Source organism: Phodopus roborovskii, unplaced genomic scaffold (genome assembly GCF_943737965.1).
Source record: "Phodopus roborovskii unplaced genomic scaffold, PHOROB, whole genome shotgun sequence".
Taxonomy (NCBI): domain Eukaryota; kingdom Metazoa; phylum Chordata; class Mammalia; order Rodentia; family Cricetidae; genus Phodopus; species Phodopus roborovskii.
In genome coordinates this window covers 23,405,050-23,428,782 of record NW_026126434.1, presented here as the reverse complement: position 1 = coordinate 23,428,782, position 23,733 = coordinate 23,405,050, and the positions used below count along the sequence as shown (strand labels likewise).

General features: G+C 46.7%; 1 protein-coding gene across 1 annotated transcript; it reads right to left on the bottom strand.

Annotated features, from left to right (window-relative positions):
- Positions 1–514: 514 nt before the first annotated feature.
- Positions 515–22,912, bottom strand: Ube2g2 (ubiquitin conjugating enzyme E2 G2). The gene is made up of 6 exons (XM_051186981.1): positions 22,750–22,912; positions 15,358–15,393; positions 15,219–15,264; positions 5,062–5,180; positions 3,038–3,178; positions 515–2,070 (listed from the first exon to the last, which is right to left on the bottom strand). The coding sequence occupies exons 1-6, from the start codon at positions 22,790–22,792 to the stop codon at positions 1,958–1,960; spliced, it is 498 nt and encodes a 165-aa protein (XP_051042938.1). The 5' UTR covers positions 22,793–22,912; the 3' UTR covers positions 515–1,957.
- Positions 22,913–23,733: the final 821 nt, after the last annotated feature.

Here is a 23,733-nt window from a genome sequence, read left to right as displayed (position 1 = left end):
CAGCAGGTCAGCCAGAGGACCAAGGCTCATTCAGTAACTTCATTTTGAGGCAGGTTCAACAGCAAGTGATTATACTTTTGCAGCATGGCTTCAAGAACAAGCTACAATGTCGGGCATAGCGACCAATGCCTTTAACCCTGGTATTTAATGGGCAGAGGCAGTGCTACATAGTGAGAGCCAGAGGGATGGGATGATATGGTAAGAAGAAGCTATGTGAACCCGAAGCACAGTACTGTCTGATGCCTGCTAGTGACCACCTTGGACCCCTTGCTCACAAGACCGCTCACAGTTAAGACATTAGCACACGTTCAAATCCATCACATCCAAGTTCGCAGGCCCCGAATCCGGCCACAGACCTGAACAAAGAACCTCCAGCCCCAGAGAGAGGAGGAAAGGACACAGGAGATAGAAGGAAACGTGAAGAGAGCCCTTGGCACCCACAGAGCTGCCTCCAACCAACTCCGGAAGGTGACCCAGGCTCGGGTTCCCAAAGATTCTACGAGAACGCTGTGGGGAAGGGACAGACACTTTTATTGAACAGCAATTAAAGTCCACCACAGAAGAAGGACACTAGAGGATTCTTTTTTTTCATTTAATAAATACAAATGAATAAAAATACTTTTGTTTTGTAAAGAGACTGCCTGTCTTCTTCCCCACTTGCCAGGGAGGCCTGAGGGTGATGACATGCCCTGGTGCCACTCTGCATGTGTTCATGTCCCCACACAGGCTACCTCTTTTCAGAGAGGGCTTCCTCAGTGGCCTGCAAATACTATTTCGGTACAATTCCCTTCTCCTGCACATCCCAACACCAGCCTCTGCTCCATTTCAGATAGAAATGGACTCCTTTGGGGAAGGAAAGCATGAGGTCCCCACAGATACCCAGCTGGAGCCGCAGAGCTGGGAACTACTAACACCATGAAACATGCACAGCGCCAGCCACTGGCATGTAGACAAGGAAAAGCGGACCATGTGCACAGAGCTGCTGCACACACCACAGACACGCTGCACTTTAAAAATAGAAACTCACGTTTAAATGTAACCTGTTTAGAAAAGGCCAAGCATCCCCTTACACTGAAGATCTATCTGTTATTGCTTGTGGCATCTACTCCCGGCACTGTCGCTCAGTGTGGTCCTGCTGTTTGAGACCCTCCACCCCTGGCCTGTGCCACAGCCGTCTCCCAGCTCGTCTAGTTCAAAATGCACACCTCTGCTGAGCACCTAGTGGCAGATTCCCTTCTAACCCTGACAGCGAAGAACAGTTTGATCCTAGAGCTAAGCTTGTATATACACAGAACCCCTAGGCGAGACCCACACTAAAGCCCTGGCAGACAGACCCTGCCTGCTCTAGTGTGCACCACCTACTCAGACATGGACACAGCCAGGAAGAACAGCAGTCCTGGTAACCCATGTCTCCTTCTCATGAACCCATTTACAAAATAGCCCCTGCAGGGGGCTAGGGTGACATCCGTGATGCACACAGCAAGCCTCTGTCACCACGCCAAAGGCAGCCTAGGCTTGTAAGTGCAAAGTGTCAAAAGAAGCTCAGAATGCCTCCTGAGACCCCCAGGAATCGAGAGGCAGGGACAACAGGTCCACACTGCTTTCTCCAAGGCCCCATGTCCTCAGAAGGAGCAGCACAGGTATCCCCAGCCCCTGGTGGATGACAGAGGCAGGTCCTCAGCACTGCAGGAAGGCGCAGAGCTGAGGACCCCGTAGCTGGGAGAGGTAGTGAGGACAGCCTGGACCCTCCCTGAGGCGCAGCAGGAGGGACCCTTTGCAGCGCAGCTGTCATTGTTCCAGTCATGATTTCAGGGGAGCTGCCCGTCTGGGGTGGAAAAGAAGGAACAATGGGTGCTGTGGCTCCGCAGTTGCCTGTGTTGGTGTCGGCACGGCAGCACTGTTGCCAAGTGGTCTGGAGGACAGCGCCGGACTGCTCAGTGTGCACATGGGCGTGGCCTCAGAGCCCTAGAGACTTCTGGACGATCTGCTTGGCGATCTTGTAGAACTGCTCACGGTCATCCCGCCACATCTTGGAAGCATCTACATTTGCTCCGCTCTCATCATTGGGCTCTGAAAAGAAAGGGAACTGTGAACAAAAGGGTAGGCGGCTTGGCGACAGCCTCCTTTTTATCTCAAAGGACTGCGGACCTCTCACAGGTCATTCTGGGTAGCAAAGTGACTTCCAACACAAACTAGGGCCTTCTGTCTGAGGGAGGGAGGCTGGAAACTGGTACACGCAGGGCACTGACCCCCTAGTCAGCATTCCATCACCACCAGCAACCTGTGGCAGCTCCCTTAGGGGACAGGAACCCCTCTTCCCACACCCCAAACTTCCCTTGACTGACTCCTGCTCCCTTTGTACATCCCTGGACACTGCACCCTGGTGCCCAGGTCAGTAATACAAGTCCTCACACACCAACTGAGGAGAGTCTGAGGGCCTGCATCTTACAGCCCCTCCAAATCTACCCATTCTCTTGGCTGGGGGTGTCCAAGTGCCTGAATACCAGACTAAGCAGTCAAATGCTTTTCCCTATCCCAACCCCTCCAGCCACCAGCTCCACACAGATGGTCCTTCTAAGGCAAAAGTGCAGGATGTGGCAACCAATGCAACTCCCAGGGCTACTCACTAGGCTCAGCGCCAGGTCTCCTGCCCGTGTCCAGCTGACCCTCAGCCCCAAATGCCTTTCCTCCCCACTTCCCTTGTCAACTTCTAGTGTCTCCCAACTCATTCCAAAGAGGCCAAGAGAAGTGCTTCTGCAGGTCAGGTTTACTACACTGGCCAATAACTGTTGGTGGGTTTGGAAGTTCCTTAAAAGTTCGGGAACCTCACTTTGGGGTATCTGTTGTACTGAGCATTATACCCCTGTACTAGACGCACAGTGAGACCCCAATAAGTGAAAATGCCCAGGATAAGAGAATAGCAAACTATTGTCGACAATCTGCCTTGTCCTATGTGGTCTGTAATCATGGAGGCATGCTCACACTTGGGAAAGTACAGACCTGGTACAACAGCAGGGAACAGAGTAAACAGGCTCACCTGCCAGCATGCTCACCACCGAAAGCAGGATCTTCTCCACACTTTGCACAGGGCTCCACCGCTCAGCACTGCTCTCATAGCCCATGGGATCATCGCCTGGGGCATGCAAGATGGAGATGCAGACTCTCCCGTCAGGATAGACTGCAAAAGTCAGAGGCAGCCACATGAGCCCAGATACAGTGCCACTGTGCTGGGGAGGCTCTGCAGAAAGAGGCCCGGCTGTTTGCACAGCAGTAACAGGACACTTTCTGGTGGCACAAATCCCAGAGAGGCCTACCAGCAGCAGGCCAGACCTGTCCGGGACTGCTCAGGTCCTGTGGTCACTGGCTGACAGTGGGGCTCAGGACCAGGTCTACCTAGCACTAACTAGTCACAACTTATCTAGCACTAACTAGCCCACAACTGGATCCCACCTTTTATGGCTTTCTCTGTGCATTACCACCAAAAGGAGTAAGTGAAAGGTGAGCAGACAAATATTCCAAAATTCAGCTACCCAGAAGTGAAGAGTCTTCACAGGGCTCTGCAGAGCAGGTTTATAGGCATCCCTAACTCAGCTGGCAAGACCAACGTCCTCCTCACCCCGCATCTACGTCCATGTGGCTAAAGTAGAGGCAAGGCAATTGAACTAAGTGTAGAGAAGGGGTGGGCATTTAGTAACATACAGTTCAAAATTAATTTTACAAAATAAAAAGACATCAGATTGGGTTGGAGAGGCAGTTCAATGGTTAAGAACACTGACTGCTTTTCCAGAGGAATGGGGTCTGATTCCCAGAACCTACACAATGGCTCAGAACCAGCCTTAACACTAGCTCCTAGAGATCTGACTCAAGTCTTCTGGCTTCTGTGGGTATCATAAACATGTTACATAGGTATACATACAGGCCAAAATACCCATACACATAAAATAAAATGAAACACATGTAGAAGAAAATTGATGTCAAATATGTTTTATTTTACAAAGTAGAATATCCTACTTGAATTTCTGCTCCAGGACCAGATTTTTAAGATCAGGATTATTAGTGGCAACAGAAATCTCTTACAAGAAGGAACATTACTCTAAATGCCATCATTCAAAATACAACACATTGTCCCATTCCTCTTATGTAAGCTGGACATAGTGACTCATGTGTGGGATCTTCCACTTGGGAGACACAGTCAGGAAAATTAGGAGACAGTCCTGGGCAATGCGGACCCTATATCAAGCACTCACCCCTCAAACTTCTCTAATATACAATACCTACTTGTAAAAGGAAGAAATAAATAAGTAAATAATCCCAATCAGAAGCGTCACTGGCAGCATTATTGTAACCCCTTCCAGACATCTCCCACAATTTGTTTTCTGAAGAGAAAATGCACAGTGTTACTGAGTCCTGGCTTGACATTACACTTGAGTGCATTCCCCTGGCATCGCTATGGATTCTTACTGTGTCTTCAGTGTCCACATCCAGTCTAACTACAGCATTCCCTTAACACTGCTAGAGGAAAACTGGGCTGGCTCCAATTTTTTAACGTGTATGAGTGTTTTGCTGTATGTATGTCTGTGCACCACAAGACAGCCTGGTTCCAGAAAGGCCAGAGAGTATCAGATTCCCTGGAGCCTTGGTTGTGAACAACCATGGGGGTGCTGGGAACCAAATCCTCTGCAAGAGCAGCAAGTACTTTTAACCACTAAGCCATCTCTCTAGCCCAATTCCAATTTTCCACCATCAAAAATGACACTGTGACAAAAGCCAATGTAGGCCACAAAGCACTCAAGGCCCCATTAACTCAGGATGGTTGGGCCAAAGAGGTAGTGTTACATTCATACATTTTTTTTTTTTTTTGCTCCTCTATATTAAGCTGATCTCCAAAATGGAAACCCTGGTGCTCACATCATAACTGATTTGCCACAGTTTAAACCCACCAGCCACTATAGAAATGTCTGTACAGTATTGGCATGCTTCCCATGATCCTGCAGGAGCCCTTGCCTCATATTAATAATGCAGCCTTCTGCTGCTTTGTCAACCATTGTCAGGTGCACTTACTGTTGGGATGGAACATCTCGCAGGTGAATCTCATCTTGGGAGGACTCAATGGGTAGTCAAGTGGGAAACTCAGGATGGCAGGAAAAACACCAAACTCAAAGCAAGTGTCTTCAGGGCCCCTGCAAATCAGGAAATAGATATAACCGCAATGCCAGCCATGACTCAGAAGTGGGACAAGGATACGATACTATCACTGCTTAAAAAGGAACAGGGAAAATCTAAATGAGCTGCTGCTTTCCTCTCACAGAGAGCTCTGTCTCAGCTGTTGTGGACAGACACAAGGCCACAGAGATCTGCACAGATCTGCACCACAGAGAAGAAACCCAAGCATTCTGTGGTCCTAGGAAGGTGACTGTCGGTTGAGGTCTGGCTCCTGTAAGGATTGAGGTGTGAACTGTGGCAGAGAATAATCACGAGTCTGTACACACCGATGAGGAGCCAAGGAATGCATTTCAAAGGATATTTTTAATTTCCCAATGTGCCTAAGATGTGATTTATAGCCATAAAACAGAAAGGGCACACGTGATTCTAGACTCATGATCAGTGGAAAAGCAGCTCAGGCCACAGCAAACCCACCTGGCCCTAAGACTCCAGCCTGCACCCAGCCAACTCCTAATATGTAAACAGCAGAATGGACCAAGCCATTACAGGAGTCCTGTTCAAATCCTAGAGCCTTAGATGATGACTGAGACCTGAAGGCAGGGAAACAGGAGAGGGCACGGCCAAAGACTAGCTCCTCCCTTCCAAATCTCACTAATATGACCCGTATGAGCAATTCAAGACTGTGGACATTCTCCACTACATAAACTTAGTAGGCAGAAGAGCTGGCTGACAGCTTCCAACCCTAGCATGGAAGAGGTCATTGGGAAAGGCCAGCATACCAGTAAAAAACAAGCCCTGTCCCATCCACACTGTGAAAGAACTGGGTCCTGTAGGACCACTCTGAAGCAGGTGCAGTGGCACACACCTTTAATCCCAGAACTCAGGAGGCAGAGGCAGGCGGATCTGTGAGTTCCAGAGGCTACAGAGCTACACAGAGAAACCCTGTCTTGAAAAACCAAAATAAATAAATAAATGAACAGCTCTTCATCCCTGTGACAGCAGGTCTAACACAGAGGAAAAAATAAAAACAAAAACACAAAAACAAAACAAAACAAAAACCCTATAGGATAAGAACCTGAACTTCTACCCACAGGGGGGAAATAGAAAATATTGATTCAAAAGCCATCTTTACTTACTAGAAAATATTTTCTCAAAATACAAACTTAGCTGGGTGTAGTGGTGCCTAATGTCTAGGGCAACTTGATCTACACCAGTCTTGTCTCAAAACAACAAAAACAAATTGTGGGTTTGGGAGGGGTGGCTCAGCAGTTAGGAACACACATTGCTCTTCCCAAGGACCCGAATGTGAGTCTCAGTACCACACTGGGCGCTCACAAACACCTGTAACTCCGCTACAGGAGGGTCCAACTCCTCTGGCTTCTGGGGGCACTTGTACTTATGACTTGAGCACCCCCACATACATACACTTAAAAATTACACAAATAAATCGGGGGGAGGGGGACTAGTAAGGGGTGGGGTAAAAAGCACAGTCTATAAAGTGCTTGTTGTGCAAGCAAGAGATCCAGGACTCAAGCTCCAGAATTCATGTAAATACATAGGTATACACGCCTGTGACCTGAGAATTGGGGAGGTGGAGCTAAGGGAATTCCCTAGGCTCACAGGTCAGTTAGCCTCACCAAATCAGCAAATTCCAGGCAATGAAAAACCCTGTCTCAAAAAACCATGCTGTCCGATGAGTAGCTGAGGTTGAGCTCTTGCATGCCTTCACATGCATGTGGCTGACATGCATCTGCATGCACACATGTATACATGCACATACATATCATCCCCACAGATGAAACACTACAAAAAAATAATACAAATATGATTAAAGTTTTGATAGTTATTTTAGATCAGTGATACATGGATCTGTAAAATACTATTTATCTCCACAATTAAGAGAGCAAGGGAAAAAAAAAAACTTTAATTTTGTTTGCAGTCACACCCAGAGCTTCGAAAGAACAATGCCGTGTCTTGTTAAGCCAAGTTTTTTTTTCTCAGTGACAAGCCTTGACTCTGGAAAGCGATCCTGTGCTACTTCAAAAACAAGCATGAATAGCTCTTCTCCTTGGAGGGATGACATGCTGCTTGACAATCCCCTGGGGTCCTGGCACCAGGCCAGGGCAGAGGATGCCCTGGGAAGCAGCAGCACAGTCACCTTCGCGGGGTGTGGTCCAGCTGAGTTTTCCTCTCTCAAGCTGCAGGGGCCTGGGTGGACCCCTAAACTTTGTCCTCTCCCAAGTCAGAGCTATCAAGTACTATGGAGATAAATGCCACCTATCAGCACTTCCTAGCCTTCTGAATTAAGGCGGGCAAGGGGACTGCTGCTATTTTACTATTGAGCAAAGCTGGGAGAGACACAATGTAGTCCATAAAACTGCAATTGGAAGGCTGGGCAGACACCATCTTAGAAGTAATTCTGCTAGCCAGGCATGCACCAGGCATGCCGTTAGTCCCAACACTTGAGAGGCAGAGGCAGGTGAATCTCTTTGAATTTAAGCCCAGCCTGATCTATATGGAGAGTTCCAGACCAATCAAGGGAACATAATAGAGAAATCCTGTCTCAAAAGGAGGGAGGGACAGACAGAGAGACAGACAGAGAGAGACAGATAGGTAAGACTGAGACAGAAGATACCCTGTAGGGCCTCACTATGGCTGGCACCTCTGAGTCTACAGTGAGAAAAAAATGGGTAATGTCCTTGGAATGAGCTACATAGCATTTGCTCAATGCTTTGATAACAGGTCTTTGTTTCTCATAATAGGGCTTTCTCTAAAAAGAAAAAAAAAAAAAAAAAGTCTACTGGGTTGTTCATGGCATCAGAAGCATGACCCAACATTTCCTCAAGTGCGCCCACATCTTAAATAGCAAAGCTGTTCGCGAATACTCCGGCTTACTGCCGGTTTAAACTGGGGTTTCTTTCTCTTTTCCAGCATGCCTGCCACTTGAACAGGTATGCAGGTGGCAGAACTGTGCAGGGACATGCCTGCCAGAGGTGGGAAATGCCACAGAGAAGCTTCCTGCCCAGGACAGAGAATCAGAACCAACAGCTTTTGGGCAAGTTTTACTCCACACTTGTGGGAGTGAAGCCCCTCACTCATAGAACAGGAAAGGAAGTAAAGCACCGAAAGCACACACATACACACAAATCCATCTACTGACTGCAAACACTGACCTAACTTCCTACTCCCCAGCACACCATCAGAGATGTGTTCTAACTGCACCCTCAGGGAATGCCTCCTTAAAGGTCTCCCTGGCTTCTTGTCTGCTGGAGAATAGATGTGCAAGAGTGACTGAATGGCTGTCATTCCTGCCCCCGCTGACTGCCTAACTCAGCCTGTCCTCCAGAACTGCCTCAGACCACATCAGCAGCACAATGTAAACACGAACTCCAGCCAGAAGCTGGCCTTTCATTTTTTGGATGTTGCAAGGTGAGAAGTCTGTGACACCTGGAGGGCAGAAGGTCAGAGCAGCCTCCTGATCCTGCAGCTGTTTGGCCCTGCCTGCCACTGATACTGGGGCAGGCGAATGTTAGCGAAGCCACTTTGCTGTCTGTCCTCTTTATGAAGGGTCTCACACCACTATAATTGATGAAGTCTTAAAGTAACAGACTGCCCTCTCTTTGGAACTCAGAACCAGAAATGAATTACTAAAGATGCTAATCTCTGCAGTAAGGCCAGCTAGATAGACAGCATACAAAAAACGGTGGGCAAATCCACACACACCCTCCCCTATAGCCTGCACAGTAAGAACTGCACAGTGAATTCTGACACAGAGGATCACCGTCTAACATAAATGCTAACTTTACTCATGCCGGAAACTATCCTGAGGTTCTGCAGGCTTTCCTGTGTGTGTAAACACACAACCCCTAGCAACAAAAGTGGATTACTTTAGAGTTAAAATTGTATCATGGTGTATGAGTGATGGGAATGATGTTCTCGTGGCTGAGATTCTGAAAACCAGGGATAAACAAACACCCCACACTTAAAGACCGGGCAGAGCACAATGTTATTCACGTGCCAACATTCTACAAACTGATCTGAGAACTCCACAAACCCCATCAGGAATACTGCAGAAAACAACACATGTACGGAAATTCATGACACTTAGAATAGCCAGAAGTCTAACAGAAAGAACAAGGCCAGAGGACTCATATTTGCCAACTGTATAACTAAAAGCTACAACAACCAGACAGTGTGGTTCATGGCAGAGGACAGGCACAGAACAATGAACTAGGATGTCTAAAATTAAGCTCCTGAATCACAGTTTATATTGATTTTTGACAAAGATGCCCAGATTCCTCAACGGGCAAATTCAAGAAAAGGTTCTGAAGCAAGTGGTTGGCCACAGAGTGAAGGTTGCTCCTATACTTCATTCCTTACATAAAACTAACTGAACAGGACCAAAGGTGGAGGTGTAGATGGCTGCAAGCTACTGGGTAGTTACCACTGCTTGTCAACCTGACAAAGTCTGTGATCAGCTAGAAGGGAAGCCTCTGGTCTGCCTGTGAGGGACCATCTGCATTAGGTTAACCGAGATGGGAGACCCACCCTAACTGTCAAATCAAAGAGGGACTTAAGAGCACTTGTTGCTCTTTCAGGACCCAGGTTCAATTCCCAGCCCCCACATGGTGGCTCACAACTATCCCAAGTCTGGTCAAGAGAACCAATTGCCCTGGCCTCCACTGTACCACGTGTGGTAATTCATGCTTACTTGCAGACAAAATACACACATAAAAATAAATCTTTAAAAGGGGAGGCGTTCATCACTTTCTCTTTCCCGACTATGGACTCAATGGGACCAGCTGTGTCACATTCCTGCTGACACAACTTGCCACCGTAATGGGCTATACCCTCAAACTGTGAGCCGCAAACACAACCTCTCTCCTCCTCTCCCCCTCGGCTCCTTCTCTCTGTGCCCTAGTTGTCCTAGAACTCTTTCTGTAGACCAGACTGGCCTTGAACTGAGAGAGCCCCCTGCCTCTGCCTCCTGAGTGTTGGGATTAAAGGTGTGTGCCTTCTCTCTTAAGTTGCTTTTGTCAGGGTATTTTATCATAGCAATGGACGAGTAGCTAATACAGTTATTAAAATTATAAACTTCTAATCTTTGGTCATACGCTAAAACATGGTCCATTAAAGAAAGCTGCTAAGCAGCTAGGAAGGCAGCTGGCTCAATGACTAAAAGCACTTGCTATTCTTGTGGAGAGCAGAGTTCAGTTCCAAGAGCCCACGTTGGGCAGCTCACAACACCTATAACACCAGCCCAGGGAACCTCAAGTGTCCCCCACAGACTCTAGTATTGCAAGTGTGTAGGAAGAAGTGACTGGGTCACCAGGTTTAGCCACTGGATGAACTGAGTATTGGCTCATAGCTGAATGCGGCTGTTGAAGGGTGGGGCCTGCTTGCAGGAAATGGGTCACTGGAAGTAACTTTGAAGGGTGTGTCTCATCCCTGGCTACTCCTCTCCTCCCTTCCTGCTTCCTGGCCACCATGAGATAAGCAGCTTCCTCCTGTATAGATGCTCAAACATGATATTCTACCTCACCTCAGCTCCAAAAACAGCGAACCACGTCACCGCGTTGAAGCCTCTGGAACTGTGAGCTAAAATCGTCCCTTCCTCCTAAGTTGTTTTTCTTGGGTATTTTGTGACCATGATGAAAAGCTGACAACACAGCTAATGATGTATCTGCATCTGCATACAAGGACCCAGTTATCAACGCCCTCAGTGCTTGCACCATGCACAGGTCAAGAGGGAGAGGTCATGCAGGCAGGGCCATGGCATAGCATAGCCAGCAGCATCAGGCTTCCAGGAGGCAAGCAGTGTCCAAAAGCACCAGGGACAGAGGAGGCCCTCGAAGCCAGGAGAGTCCCCAGTCACCGAGGAATAAAAGCCCAGCCAGCTCTCTGCCAAAACAGCAGGGTGAGACAAAGCCACAGGAGGACAGTTAATTCCTTGATAGATGTTTTAAGAACATTCGTAAACCGCCTCTTGTTTGTGAAGGGTCTGGAACAGGACCAAAACCCACAAAGTCACTAGATCTTGAAGCAGGGGAATTCCACACTAACGCAAAAGCCTTATTCAAACACAAACGTGCTCTCCTGAAAATCAGTTGTAATTACTTTTTAAGACAGGTTTTCAAAATATTTGTTTAACTTTATACTGTTTATCTAAAATTAGTTATAGTTAACTCAACAGACTTTTAACAATGGCACTTTTTAAAATCCATACTAGAGAGCGAAACTGTTCTTTAATGAGCTAGCTCCTAAAGCCATCTACTATGGACACATATAAGTCAACATCTTCCAAATATTCAGGCTCATCAAATGCCCTGACCTCTGCAGGCCTCCCAACAAGCGCTGCTCCTACAGCTGGTGTGGCTGTGATGGCATGTGAGCGAGCACAGGTGTGTCTGTGTTGACATAGGACATGGCAGATGAAACAAACAGGTCACACATCAGTTCACACACACACACACACACACACACACACACACACACACACACACACACACACACACACACACCACACACACAATCACCTGCTTCTTTAAAAGCAAACAACGCCTGGGGAAATGGCTGGAGGCCCGCAGTTTGATCCCCAGCACTGTAAAGTGAGTGAGGAGAAAGATAAACAGAGCTCCACCTGACACAGCCCCCAGCAATGACCTGGCTAGGGGCAGCAATGGCCGCAGGCCTGGATCATCTCACCAAAAAGCAACAGAACCCTTCCTCTTACCTGGCTTCACCAACACCTGTTGCTAACAATCAGCAAGTTCCAGAAAGAATTCCTAAGTTTTAAATAACTTGCGATATAGAATACTATCAACTTTCCTGTTTTGTTTTTGGTTATTGTTTTGGTTGGTTTTTCAAGACAGGGTTTCTCTGTATAACAGCCCTGGCTGTCCTGGAACTCACTCTATAGAATGTAATTTTTTGTTTTGTTTTGTTTTTTACTCTTTGGAAGCCTGCCTCCCAGCTCCCAAATAAATAGAAACTTATTCTTACTTATGAATGCCCGGCCTTAGCTTGGCTTGTTTCTAACCAGCTTTCCTATCTATCCCCTTTCTTTTTAACTACCTCTTGCCTCTGGCAGTGTGGCTGGGTGGCTGGCCAGTGGCATTATCCTCTCCTTCTCTTTTCTTGGTCTTCTTCTCTCCTAGATTTTATTTTCTCTGCCTGGCAGCCCTGCCTATTTCTCTGTCCTGTCTAACTGTTGGCAGTTCGGCTCTTTATCAGGCCAACCAGGCATTTTAGGAAGGCAAAGTAACCCAGCTTCACAGAGTTAAACAAATGCAACTCATCTTTGCATAATTAAACAAATATTCCACAGCATAAACGAATTTAACACATCTTAAACTAATATTACACAATAGTAGACCAGGCTGGCCTTGAACTCACAGAGATCTGTCTGCCTCTAGCTCCTGAGTACTGAAATTAAAGGCGTGTGCCACCACCATGCTGGCCAATTTTTCCATTTTACTACCTCTTATTATTGTTAGAGCCCAAGATTTCCAGCATCCACCAGAAACTCGGAACAGATCCCTCAAGTACACAAGGCTCAAGTGTACCATGATGCATAGGCTCCAGAAAACTTAGAAAAAAATTTGACACAGTTGAAGAAATTAAGGTCTGACAAACTTTGGATCTGCTACACTTTCTCTAGTTAGTGTTTATGGATGACTTAAAAAAGAAAATCAAAAACCCTCACTTTCACTCAGCTTTCATGCATGTTCTAACCTTCATAGGCAAAAATTACCAGTAATTTTCCTAGGCCGACTTGTAGACCTTTGGGAACTAATGTGCTAGGCCTGTAATACTAGCTACTCAGCAAGCTAAGGGAAAAGGATCAAAAGTTCAAGGCCTTTCCAGAAGCACAAGAGTGAGTTCAAGACCAACCTGATGAATTTAGCAAAACCCTGTGTCAAAATTAAAAGGGCTTGGGCATAGGTGATGCGGTTCTGGTAACATGTACAAGGCTCTGGTATTGGGGATGAGGTGGAGATGGACACAGGGATGGTGCTGTAAGCACACACATAAACAAATCCTGCCTTGCTCAGAGTTCACACCTGGATAGCCAAACCTCTTTCCCTTTCCTGTCCCCCAGAGTACTTGTCAACCAAGAAAATCCAAACTGAAACACTGTAGTTAATTGGAAATTCTTATTGACTGAGAAACTGATCAGAGTGCAGCTTCCTCAGAAGATTGTTAAGCAGGCTGAGTATGGACCAGAGAACACTCTACATTCAGGGTCCCTCTGTTTCTCTTTCTTTTGTGTTTAATATCACAAACTCTAGACTGGGGATAGGAGACACAAACTCACTTTGGAATAAGCCACATCATACTCAAGACCACAGGGGAAGGCCTGCAAGCCAGAGAAGGCCATCAGTGAAATGAGAACCAGAAGCAGGGTACGAGGAGAAAGTCTAATGCTGCTCCGGGAGGTGCATTTGGTCACCTACTATTTTAATGACCTTTTTCCTCCTAGAAAAGCTACCCACAGTATTTGAGGAAATTTCATCATGACCACTGCATATATGGGAGATAAATGTTGAAGAGACACTACCACACCTAATCATGTGGCTCTGGCAGGCCCTGACCTTTCTCCCAATTTCCTTTGCCTTGCTAAAACACATTAGATTACATTCTTAAAGCTAGCTACCAAGGTCTATTCCCTTATTTAGCTACTTCCTCCTCTTGAGGCTGACTACCAAGGTCCAGTATTGAAGTCCACCATCAAAAGCCCCTAATTTAATTTGGCTCACCTAATTAACACACCCAATTAAAATTAAGCACCTCATCTTAACATGGGGTTTCCTCATGTACCTTCATAAACTGCCATTTTCCTAGGTGCCATGTCTGTCTCCTCTCCATCCAGAGGCAGTCTTTTGTCCCTCCAGGACAAATATCGATGCCCCTCCCCCTTCTCCCTCACCCTCTGTCTCCTGTCTCTGTCTCTCTGGGAAAATAAATCTTTGTGCTAAGAACTTGGTCTTGGGCATCCTGAGCTGATACTGTTTCTTTTAGATATACACTGATAAATATACACATTTATTGTTTTGTTAAGCTTCTGACCATGGTTCCTGGTTTCTAAGTCCTTCTTCAGGGTCAGGCCTTCAGCATTTAGACAAACTGCCCTCTGACTTGACTTTGTGCTTTTAGAAGAGTCTCGGCTCATGACCTTGAGGAAGTAATGTACAAAGGGAGCTCAAGAAAGTGACGAGACAGGCCCAGCTGGTGTATCAGAGTCACATGCCATGAGCAGGCATCAGGGGAAGGAGAGAGTGGCATTACAAGATGGGATTGGAGCCTGTGGCCAGCCCATGTGTGCCAGCTCATAGGAAGAAGAACTCACCACAAGCTACGGAGTACCAGTACGCACAGTCTATAACTAGTTCCAGAGAATCTGACACCTTTTTAACCTTCACAGGCACCAGGCACACAGTTAAGCAAAACTCTCATACTCCAAAAAAGCAAAGCAAAAGCACTCTATAAAGAAACTTTATAAGGTGAGTAAAGTATCTCCCTTTTAGGGGGCTGCCATAATGCTGGAATCATATGAACCCCAACTTGTAGCTAGTCAGAACCTTCAGCCACTCAGACTAGGCCTGAAGAGAGGCTGTCCTGGGGACAGAAGCCTCAGCCTGTGGGACCTGTCACTCTCCAGACAGTGTCATGACTGCATTGGATGCTGTTCTGGTGAGGAGAAACCCCACAGCTCAGGGGACACAGAGCTTTCTGTTGTCTATGGCGAGAAAGCAAAGGGATAAGTAAGGTATTGCTACTTCCTAACAGAGCCACACAATAAAAATCATTTTGAAATTGAAACTATCCAGAGCTAATATTCCCAACTAAACCTTTCATTGGTGCTAAGGACATACTGTCATCTCCTTTGAATTCATGTTCATCTGGCTTCTGCCCAGAGAACATCAGAAAACTACAAAGCCCACTTGGACCCAGTCAACATTTCAGAGTTAGAGATTCTTAAGCCTAGTTTCCAGTAAAGCATGAAAAACAAAACAAAACAAACAAACAACAAGTAATCCACACGATTAACTTACATGATCAATGCCTCCCATTCAAAAAAATTCTCTTCATTCATGGGGCCTGCAGGGATAGAAAAAAATATTCCATATCTTAATTAGAAGGAAACTTGGGCAATTGGAAGAAAATCATAATAAAGTCACTCAAGCCCCTTACCTGCCACAATTCCTTCTGGAGGATTCAGGGTTAATTCTGTAAAGTTAAAGAACAGAGACTTTACCAGAGAGAAAGTGTGTTACACTGTCACTTAGCAAAGAACTTCATGAATCCTATGAACTAGGATACAGCATTTCTTCCAAGAGGGCATTTCTCTGTGCCCAAATGAATGCCCTACTACAGAATCTCAGCTACTTAAGGCCAGTAGCTTCTGAAGACTCAGTGTCATGTTAATTCTTGGCATTGTGATTTGTATCTAGGTCATGTTCCAGTCTGGAGTGTGTCCCTAGAAATCAAGTGTTGGAAGCTGGGTAGCAGTACTGGGGTGGGGAAAAACATGACCTTTAAGAGGTGGGGCATGAGGTAGTGTGTGTGACACTGGGTAGATGACACCAGAGTGTGATCAAATCCTCACATACAATCCTGCACTCAAGCCACTAAAGTCACCACAATGGTGGCCACCCATCGTCATCCTACAGACCCACTATGTCCCAGGCTGGACTCAAACTTGCAGCTAACCTCTGGTCTCTGCCTCACAAGGTTTATACGTGTACACCACTGTGCTCAAATGAACATTTACCTTAATAAAGTTACCATATTAGACATTGTTGTGGCAATGACCAACAGATGAATACAACCTGTTTGAACAAACACCAAACCTGTGGACACACTTGGAAAAATGGTGAATGGAAGGAAGAAGGCAGCAGTCATCAGAGGACAGTCAAACGCAGGAAGAAAATCAGGACAGAATGCACTCTGCTCTTTGAGTGCCAGGGAAATCAAGATGGCAACAGCAAGTACACAAAAGACCTACAGAGCCAGGGGCTGGAGAGATTGCTCACAGGTTAAGAGTACTGGCTGTTCTTCCAGAGGTTCTGAGTTCAATTCCCAGCAACCACATGGTGGCTCACAACCATTTGTAATGAGATGTGGTGCCCTCTTCTGGTGTATAGGTAGATATGCAGACAGAACAATATGTAATAAAAATAAGTAAATAAATTAAAAAAGAAAAAAGACCTACAGAGCCAAATGGTGGTCTCTGGGGGGGGGGGGGGAACAGAAATTAAGAAATCTCTACCAAATGAGATTAAGGCAAAAGGACCAGACACAAAGAATGGAAACTGATCATCCAAAGAAATCCAAAGCCAGTAAGAAATGGCAAGTTGTTCAAAGTTGCTATGAGGTCAACATCCACATGTGAACTGGCTTCCTTCTGCACAAGTGCAGTTAGAAAGTGCGTTCTGGAAGAGAAAATACAGGAACACAGAGAGACATGGAAACTCTTAACAGGATGACAGCTAGAAGGGAAAACAAAACACAAAACAAATCTTAATTTTACTTTAAAAGCTTCACGGCAGGGAATAGTTCTTACTGCCCACACCACTGCCTCCCCTGTATGTTACACCTAGGAAGCTGAGGAAAGGGGGAGAGGAAGGAAGAGAAAGAGGGAAAGGAGAAAAGGAAGGGAGGAGGAAGGAACGCCCAATTCCATAAGCACACCCTGTCATGGACACATTCCTCTCACAGGACACCATGGCAGACCCTGCCGGAGCTTTCTTTGGTTAGGGCTGCACACAATCTCAAAAGGGACTTGAGTCCTACATGACCAGTCTTTCTAGGACACACCATGCAGACTCTGTTCACGTAACAGAAGACAGACAGCCATTCCCCAGGGTTGGGATGCCTTTGTTTCCTACAGGCTGTAATGTAGAAAAGCCTACAAAGGTAAAACTCAACACCAGACCATCTTGAGTGCCTCTAGCTACCACCCCAGAAAAGGAAAAGGGGCTAAATTGAAAGACACACAACAGAGGATATTATTAAGAAAAAATTAAGCCACTGATGGCTCTGGCTGCCAAGCTGGATTACCTGAGTTTGAAGCCCAAGCCCCACGTGAAGGAGAGGAAGAACTGATCTCACAAGTTGTCCTCTGACATCCACATGAATGTCATGGTACATGACACATCCACACCCCCAACACACACAAGTAAATGTAATTAAAAATATTGGGAGGAGGGTGGATGAGGGGCTGGAGAGATGTCTCAGTGGTTAAGAGAGTCATGGCTCTTTCAGGGACTCAGCATCCACATGGCGGCTAACAACTGTCAGTAACTCCACTTCCAAGGGATTCAGCACCCTCTTCTAGCACTGTATACATGTGGTGTGCAGGCAAACACAGGCTGTTCAGTCAGATGTGCGCACACTTCAAGGAGAGGAGGAGGCAGACATGAAGAGGTCTCCCTCTGTGTCCCTTCACAGGAACAGATCCGGAAAAGTAACAGAACCAGCTAGCCAAGTCTTTACACTCTCAGTCATCTGAAATCTAGTCCCATCACCCCTGATTATATGAAAACAATAAATGAGGCAGATGATTTTGAGCTGCTAAAACATGGGGCTAAAGAAGAGGCACAAAGCTGTAGAACAAAGGGTATCTAGAGCAAAAAACAGCAAAGCTGTACTCTTTGTAGGCAACCCTGCTGGGACTTCCCTGGGACATCCCCTTTCCTTTAAAGAGAGAAGGGAGCCTGCAGCTGGAGACCAGCAATGCTGGAGACCCAGGCTCCAGGCAGCCAGCCCTATCCCACCCTCTTTGCTATCCAGCAGTGACACCTGCTGGTCAATGATGAACTGAAGTAAACGTCAGAAAGGCTTGGTAACACACACCTACAAAACCACACAGTTCCCTGATCATAAATCCCAGAAGAGAAACAATTACTAACCATATTGAAAATTTTCAAAGATTAGTCCCTGAAAATGGTAATTTGTGAAAAACTACTTTTCTTAAAATAGCTTTAAAAAGTAGCCACTGCACAAACAAAACACAAATTTGTTCAATGATTCCATTTCCAGAACCTATCACACTGATAAAATGGTGAAATCAAGAAAATATAGCTGCAATGGCTACTCCTTCAAAGGCTCCAATGTCTACAATGGAAACCCAGGGAACTCCAGGGGTCATATCAGCATGTTCTACACACTGCACAGGACATGCTGAACAGAGACAACCAGGTGGAGAGGCAACTACGGTTCAAGTGAGGACGCTGGGCCAGGTCCTAACCCAACCTGTCTGTGTTTTCGCTGAAGTCAGGTAAACAGGCCTGTCCCACACCCTAACTGGAGATCTTGCCTTTAGGGTTGCAAGGAAATCAGTTTCTCCTGCCTGTATTAGTCTAAGGCACAGCAGCTCTAGCAAACCGACACACCTGGGACACTCCCAGATAATAAGCAAAGGAACCCTGACATCTTCTCCCACAAAACTATGAAATGGATTACAGATTTTAACTGTACCTAGAAGAAATCCTAGCAGAAAACCTCAACAGCTTCTCAAATGGACACAAAAGCAAGAATATTTTAAAAGCCAATGTATATGTCACTGATTTTTTTTTAAATCAGCTGTTTAAAAGGCATCGATTAGGAAATGGCTATGCACCTCAGAGCACTTGCTGCCCTTTCAGAAGAATAAAGGCAGGGCACCCAGCACCAACGTCCCAGCTCCAAGGGGACCCCACACCCTCTTTTGGCCTCCACAGGGTCTGTGCCACATGCACATATACACAGAGATTTACATGTGAATAAAAATAAAATAAACTTAAAAAGTTTTAAGTTAAAAGAACCACTAGACTGGGGAGATGAAACATGGAGTCAAGCCAAGAAGGGAAAATATTTGCAGCAAGACAAATATTCAATAAAAAGCCAATGTTAAAGAAATGTACAACCCAAGGAAACAACACAACTTAAAAAAAAATAAACACTAGATATTTCATCAAAAAAGCCAGATGGTCAGTAAGCTTGCACTAACTCACTGTTGTCTGTCAGTTATAAGACAATTTCAAGTTAAGCCACTGAAGAGACTAATACAAGCTGAACAGGAAGGAGGAAAAGTCAAAAACTAGGCAGAGCTGTGGAGCATCTGTGCCAGTGAGAACAGACAGTGACGTCAAACAGCTGGGCAGTCCCTTCTAAAACTGCACAGGCATTTATGCAAGAGAAATGAAGTCAAGCACACGATGTTCACAGCAGGTCTCATCACAGCCAAAAACGGGAAACATTCCAATGATCGTCAGGAAGCAAATGTTTAAACAGTGTAGCCTGGCCATGCAATGGATTACCATCCTATATTAAAAAGGAACAGCCTTGGACTAGAGAAATGACTCAGCACTTAGGAGCACTTGGCTGCGCTCACAGAGGACCCAGGTTCAGTTCCCAACACTTGCACAGCAGCTTGCAACTGTCTGTAACTCCATTTCCATGAGATCCAACTACCTCTTCAGGTTTCTGCAGACACTAGGCTCACACATGGTACACAGACATACATACAGACAAAAGACTATACACATGGAATTAAAAAAAAAAAAAAACTTTAAAAAAGAAAGGCAACAATCACTGCCCCCGATCTGTAGATATTCAGGCTCAACAGAAGCGTCTGAAAATAAAATATCAGCGGAAATTCCCATTTGAAATGGCTATTCAGAGAACTACAGTGAAATCTCACTCCAGAATTTTACACAATAGTTGGAACTACCTGCCTTACTTCATCACTTGCTGCTGTAAGTGTAAGGGGCCAACTACACCAATCCAACAGCACAGACACATCTCCAAACAACTGTGCTGAGCAGGAAACAGAGAAGAAAGGAGAGCTAGTCACTGAGAGCAGACCCTTAAAGGGGGCACAGGGGTCCAGCCTTTCCACTGCTTTTCTTTGGTGTTCTGGTCTCTGGGTAAACAACTTTGCTCTGCTTCATGGCCCCTGCTATGTACAATGTATTGCCTCACATTGGAGCCCATGGATGACTAATGGGCAGACATGCTTGCTGCCAGGTCTGGCAACCCAAGCTCAAGCTTCCCCAGGAGCTCATAGTAGAAGGGGAGACTCCTGCCAGTTGTCCTCATTTCCTCACATGACCATAAATACATAAAAATAACTGCAATTTAAAAACACTCGGGAACAGTGACACTGCCTGGGAACAGGATCTCGGTAGAAGTACCAGACTTAGAGAGCCTACTGACTAGGCTGGGCCCTAAACCAACACTGCTGACTTCTCAAGTGGGAGATTTGAGTACCCACACACCCAGGATAAGATGGCCAAGGAAGGTACAGGAGAGGAGTTATACTAACAGCTCAGGAATCCAAGGCAGCCAGCACTCCAGAAGCTGAGGGACAGAAAAGACCTTCCCCCAGAGACCACCCTGCCAAGAATCACAGCCCAGCCCACACCTGGAGTTTTAATTCTACCTCCAATGTGAGATGGCTTCTGTTATGGTAAGCCATCCAGGTGGTGACACTGTTGCAGCAGCTCTGGGCCACTGCTCCCTGTGTCTGTCACAGAAGCCATGGGAATATATAACACAAGAGCACACAATGCTCTTGCAGAACCCATATGCAAAAGAGGTAGGCTTTATTTACTATGTGTGCCTGTAACCCCAGAGCTGGAGGCAAGGGTGCAAACAGGAGGATTTCTGGGGCTAACTGAGCAGCCATTTTAGCTGAATCGATGAGCTCCAGATTCAGTGAGAGATCCTGTCTCAAGGGATGAAGGTGGAGAGTGACAGAGCAGGACATCCAATATCCTTCCTCCTCTGCATGCACAGGCAAGTGCACTTGTACAAGAATGAGAGTGAACAAGAGGGCCATTTAAGCTCTTTACTAGGTCTTTTTTGGTACATGAGCACAACAGAATTGTTTTGCATGTTATTCAACTTCTATAAAATTTAAATTTATAAATTTAAATATAAAACTAGGGGGCCTAAAAAAAAAACAACAGGGCTAGAGAGAGGACTCGGAGATTAAGAGCACTTGTTGTCCTTGCAGGAGATCCAGGTTCTAGTCCAGCACCCACAAAGGCTCAAAAACAGCTGTAACTCTAGTCCTAGGAGATCTAAGGTCCTATTCTGGCATCCACTGGCACCACCGGGCACGCATGTGATAAACTTACATGCATGCAATCAAAACACTCAAACACATAAAGTAGTAAAATCTAAACACTAAACTACATCATCTCTCAATCCACAGTATGTTTGAAGGTATGTTTGAAGGTCTCCAATCAGGTATGTTTGAAGACCTACCCAAATCTGCATACACTCTAGCCCATCCATGGCCATTCCTGATGAGTTTACCTAACTTTGGAGTACACAGTCCTAAACACAAGGACAAACCAGATGCTAAGCCATACAAGAAGTGACACACTCAGTGGGACTTTATCGAATTACAGGGACATGAAAACAAAAAAAAAGTCCTCACTTCCCATGCTCAGTATTGATGGATGCATTTCCTGTCACTGTGGCCACAGTCTTAAACAATATCCATTGATGACCTCATGGTTTCCATGTGGCAGTGGCTCTGAGCTCAGCCAGGACAGCTGGGGCAGTTTTCAGGGCTGCAACCCAAGTCCATTCAAGTCGCTGGCACAACTCAGTTCCATATGACTATAACACTGGTCCCAGACTGGCTGCCAGCCCGATGCCCTTAGCTGCCTGCTCTTTTTTCTCTCCCAAGTAGCCACCTCAGGTGGCGCCCTCTCACCTGTAAACCCCCTGACCTCCTCTTCTGTCTTCCTGTTTTAGGATCCACTGTTTTAAGCAAATTCTTTCCCTCTCCCAAACTTTTGATAACCCATGATCTTAACTGCAAACTAAATTGACAATATGGTTGAAATAATGTTTGAGGCTTTTGTGAGGACAGAAGATGGGAAATAAAATTTTCTCCAATGTGAATGAATACTCTTTAAGTTCAAAAAGCACAGCCAAGTACAAACTGCTGGCCCTTGGATGCCTCTCTCAATGCCTGAATGCTGCTTTTTCCCCTCTCTTTTTCTCTCTCTTTTTCTCTTTTTAGTAAAAGAGATGATGTTTCTAAGCCTATAAACGGTAATGAAAAGTAAAACAGAAACACAGACAGATCCGGATGAAAGGAAATGGTCCTCACAAGTCCCCAAGCCAGTCTGTGTCTGCGAAGCTTTGGTTCGATCCAGCCTAACGGCAACTCTCACCTACAGCGTGGCGGGAGGTCTAAGTCATTTTGCTCACTTTCAACTTTCTCCCCAAACTGAACCCTGCCTCATGACCACACTACAGGGACTACCCGGTCCTCGCTGAGCACCGCCCCGCAGCATCAACTGTCGGGAGGGCAGATGCGCAAGCCCACAGGGACTCAGGGACCAGGTCCGGGTCGCAGGACCATGACCACGCCGGCCGAGCCAGCATCTGAGCCCAGGGCCAGACCCGCTGCAGCCGGCCGGGGCACACAGGCGACAGAGGCAACCCGGCCTCCCGCACGCGGCTCCTTCGGGCCGGCCCAGCACGCTCACGCCCCGCCGGGCCAGTGTGAGCATGGCCGGGGGACGCCGCGGTAGGCTACGGAGAAGAGGACCGGAAGGCGGGAGCCGCCCGACTCACGCTTATACTCGGCCATCAGCCTCTTCAGCGCCGTCCCCGCCATACCGCGGAACCTGCGTTCAGCAGCCTCGCCACATCCGCGCCGGTCCCGCCCGCCTGCTCCGACGTCCACGGCTACTTCCGGGGCGCTGCCTCGAGCCACAAGTGCGTCCGGGGCGCGCGCGGGTGACGTGGCGTGGCGACGTGGTGTGAGGCTGGGGCCAGATGAGTCTCGCCTGACGCTCGCGGCTTCAGGCAGGGCCCGGGCTGACGGAACCACCTCGGTCGGCCTCACCTTCAGCGCCGCCAGCCCCGGCTGGTGTTCGGAAGCTCCTCACGCCGTGTGGCGGCGCCCCAACGCGCGCACAGCTCTTCGTGTGGTCCTTCTTTGAAGGATCCTGCGAATCGTGCCCAAGGATTGTTCCAGGATGAGACTCTGTTCTTTGCATTTGGCACGTTACTCATTAGTGTCTGTGCAAGTGCGTGAAACTTGAAGTCAGCACACACTATGTACCTCTGACTGTCCTAGAACTCACTATGTAGACCAGGCTGACCTCGAACTCAGAGATCAGCCTGCCTCTGCCTCCCAAGTGCTGGGATTAAAGGCGCGTGCACCACTACACCTGGCTTTTCAAGTGATCATGGTGATTTGAAAAGACACTTTACAAATGTACCTTGGAGTCATAAAGGAAGGATGAAGTCCTCATCCCGGGCGATATCCCACCCTTTCTGTGACCAAACCAATCAGACTCACTGCCAGGAAATCTGTTCTTCCTCATTGCAGAGCTACCAGGTAGATAGATGTTCAGCATCTTCTTGTTTGCGCAACTGCTTTCCCATGATGGGTTCAAAGGGGCTCCTGGGATGTGGCACGCTGGAACATGTTCCTACTAGGAAAGTCTCTCTGGGACCCTAAGTACAGATTTGTAGCTGTATCTCCTCACACATCTGCTGAACTCAAAGACTTGAAGCATTAGGTTCGTGTCATTTAACATTTTAAAAAGT

Bases quoted from the DNA above. Each gene is read 5' to 3' on its own strand.
- Ube2g2 (XM_051186981.1), bottom strand. From the start codon at position 22,792: ATGGCGGGGACGGCGCTGAAGAGGCTGATGGCCGAGTATAAGC. The intron at 3,179-5,061 runs GTAAGTGCACCT...TGACTTTTGCAG, and splicing joins CGAGATGTTCCATCCCAACA to TCTATCCTGACGGGAGAGTC. The intron at 2,071-3,037 runs GTGAGCCTGTTT...CTTTCTTTTCAG, and splicing joins GGTGGTGAGCATGCTGGCAG to AGCCCAATGATGAGAGCGGA.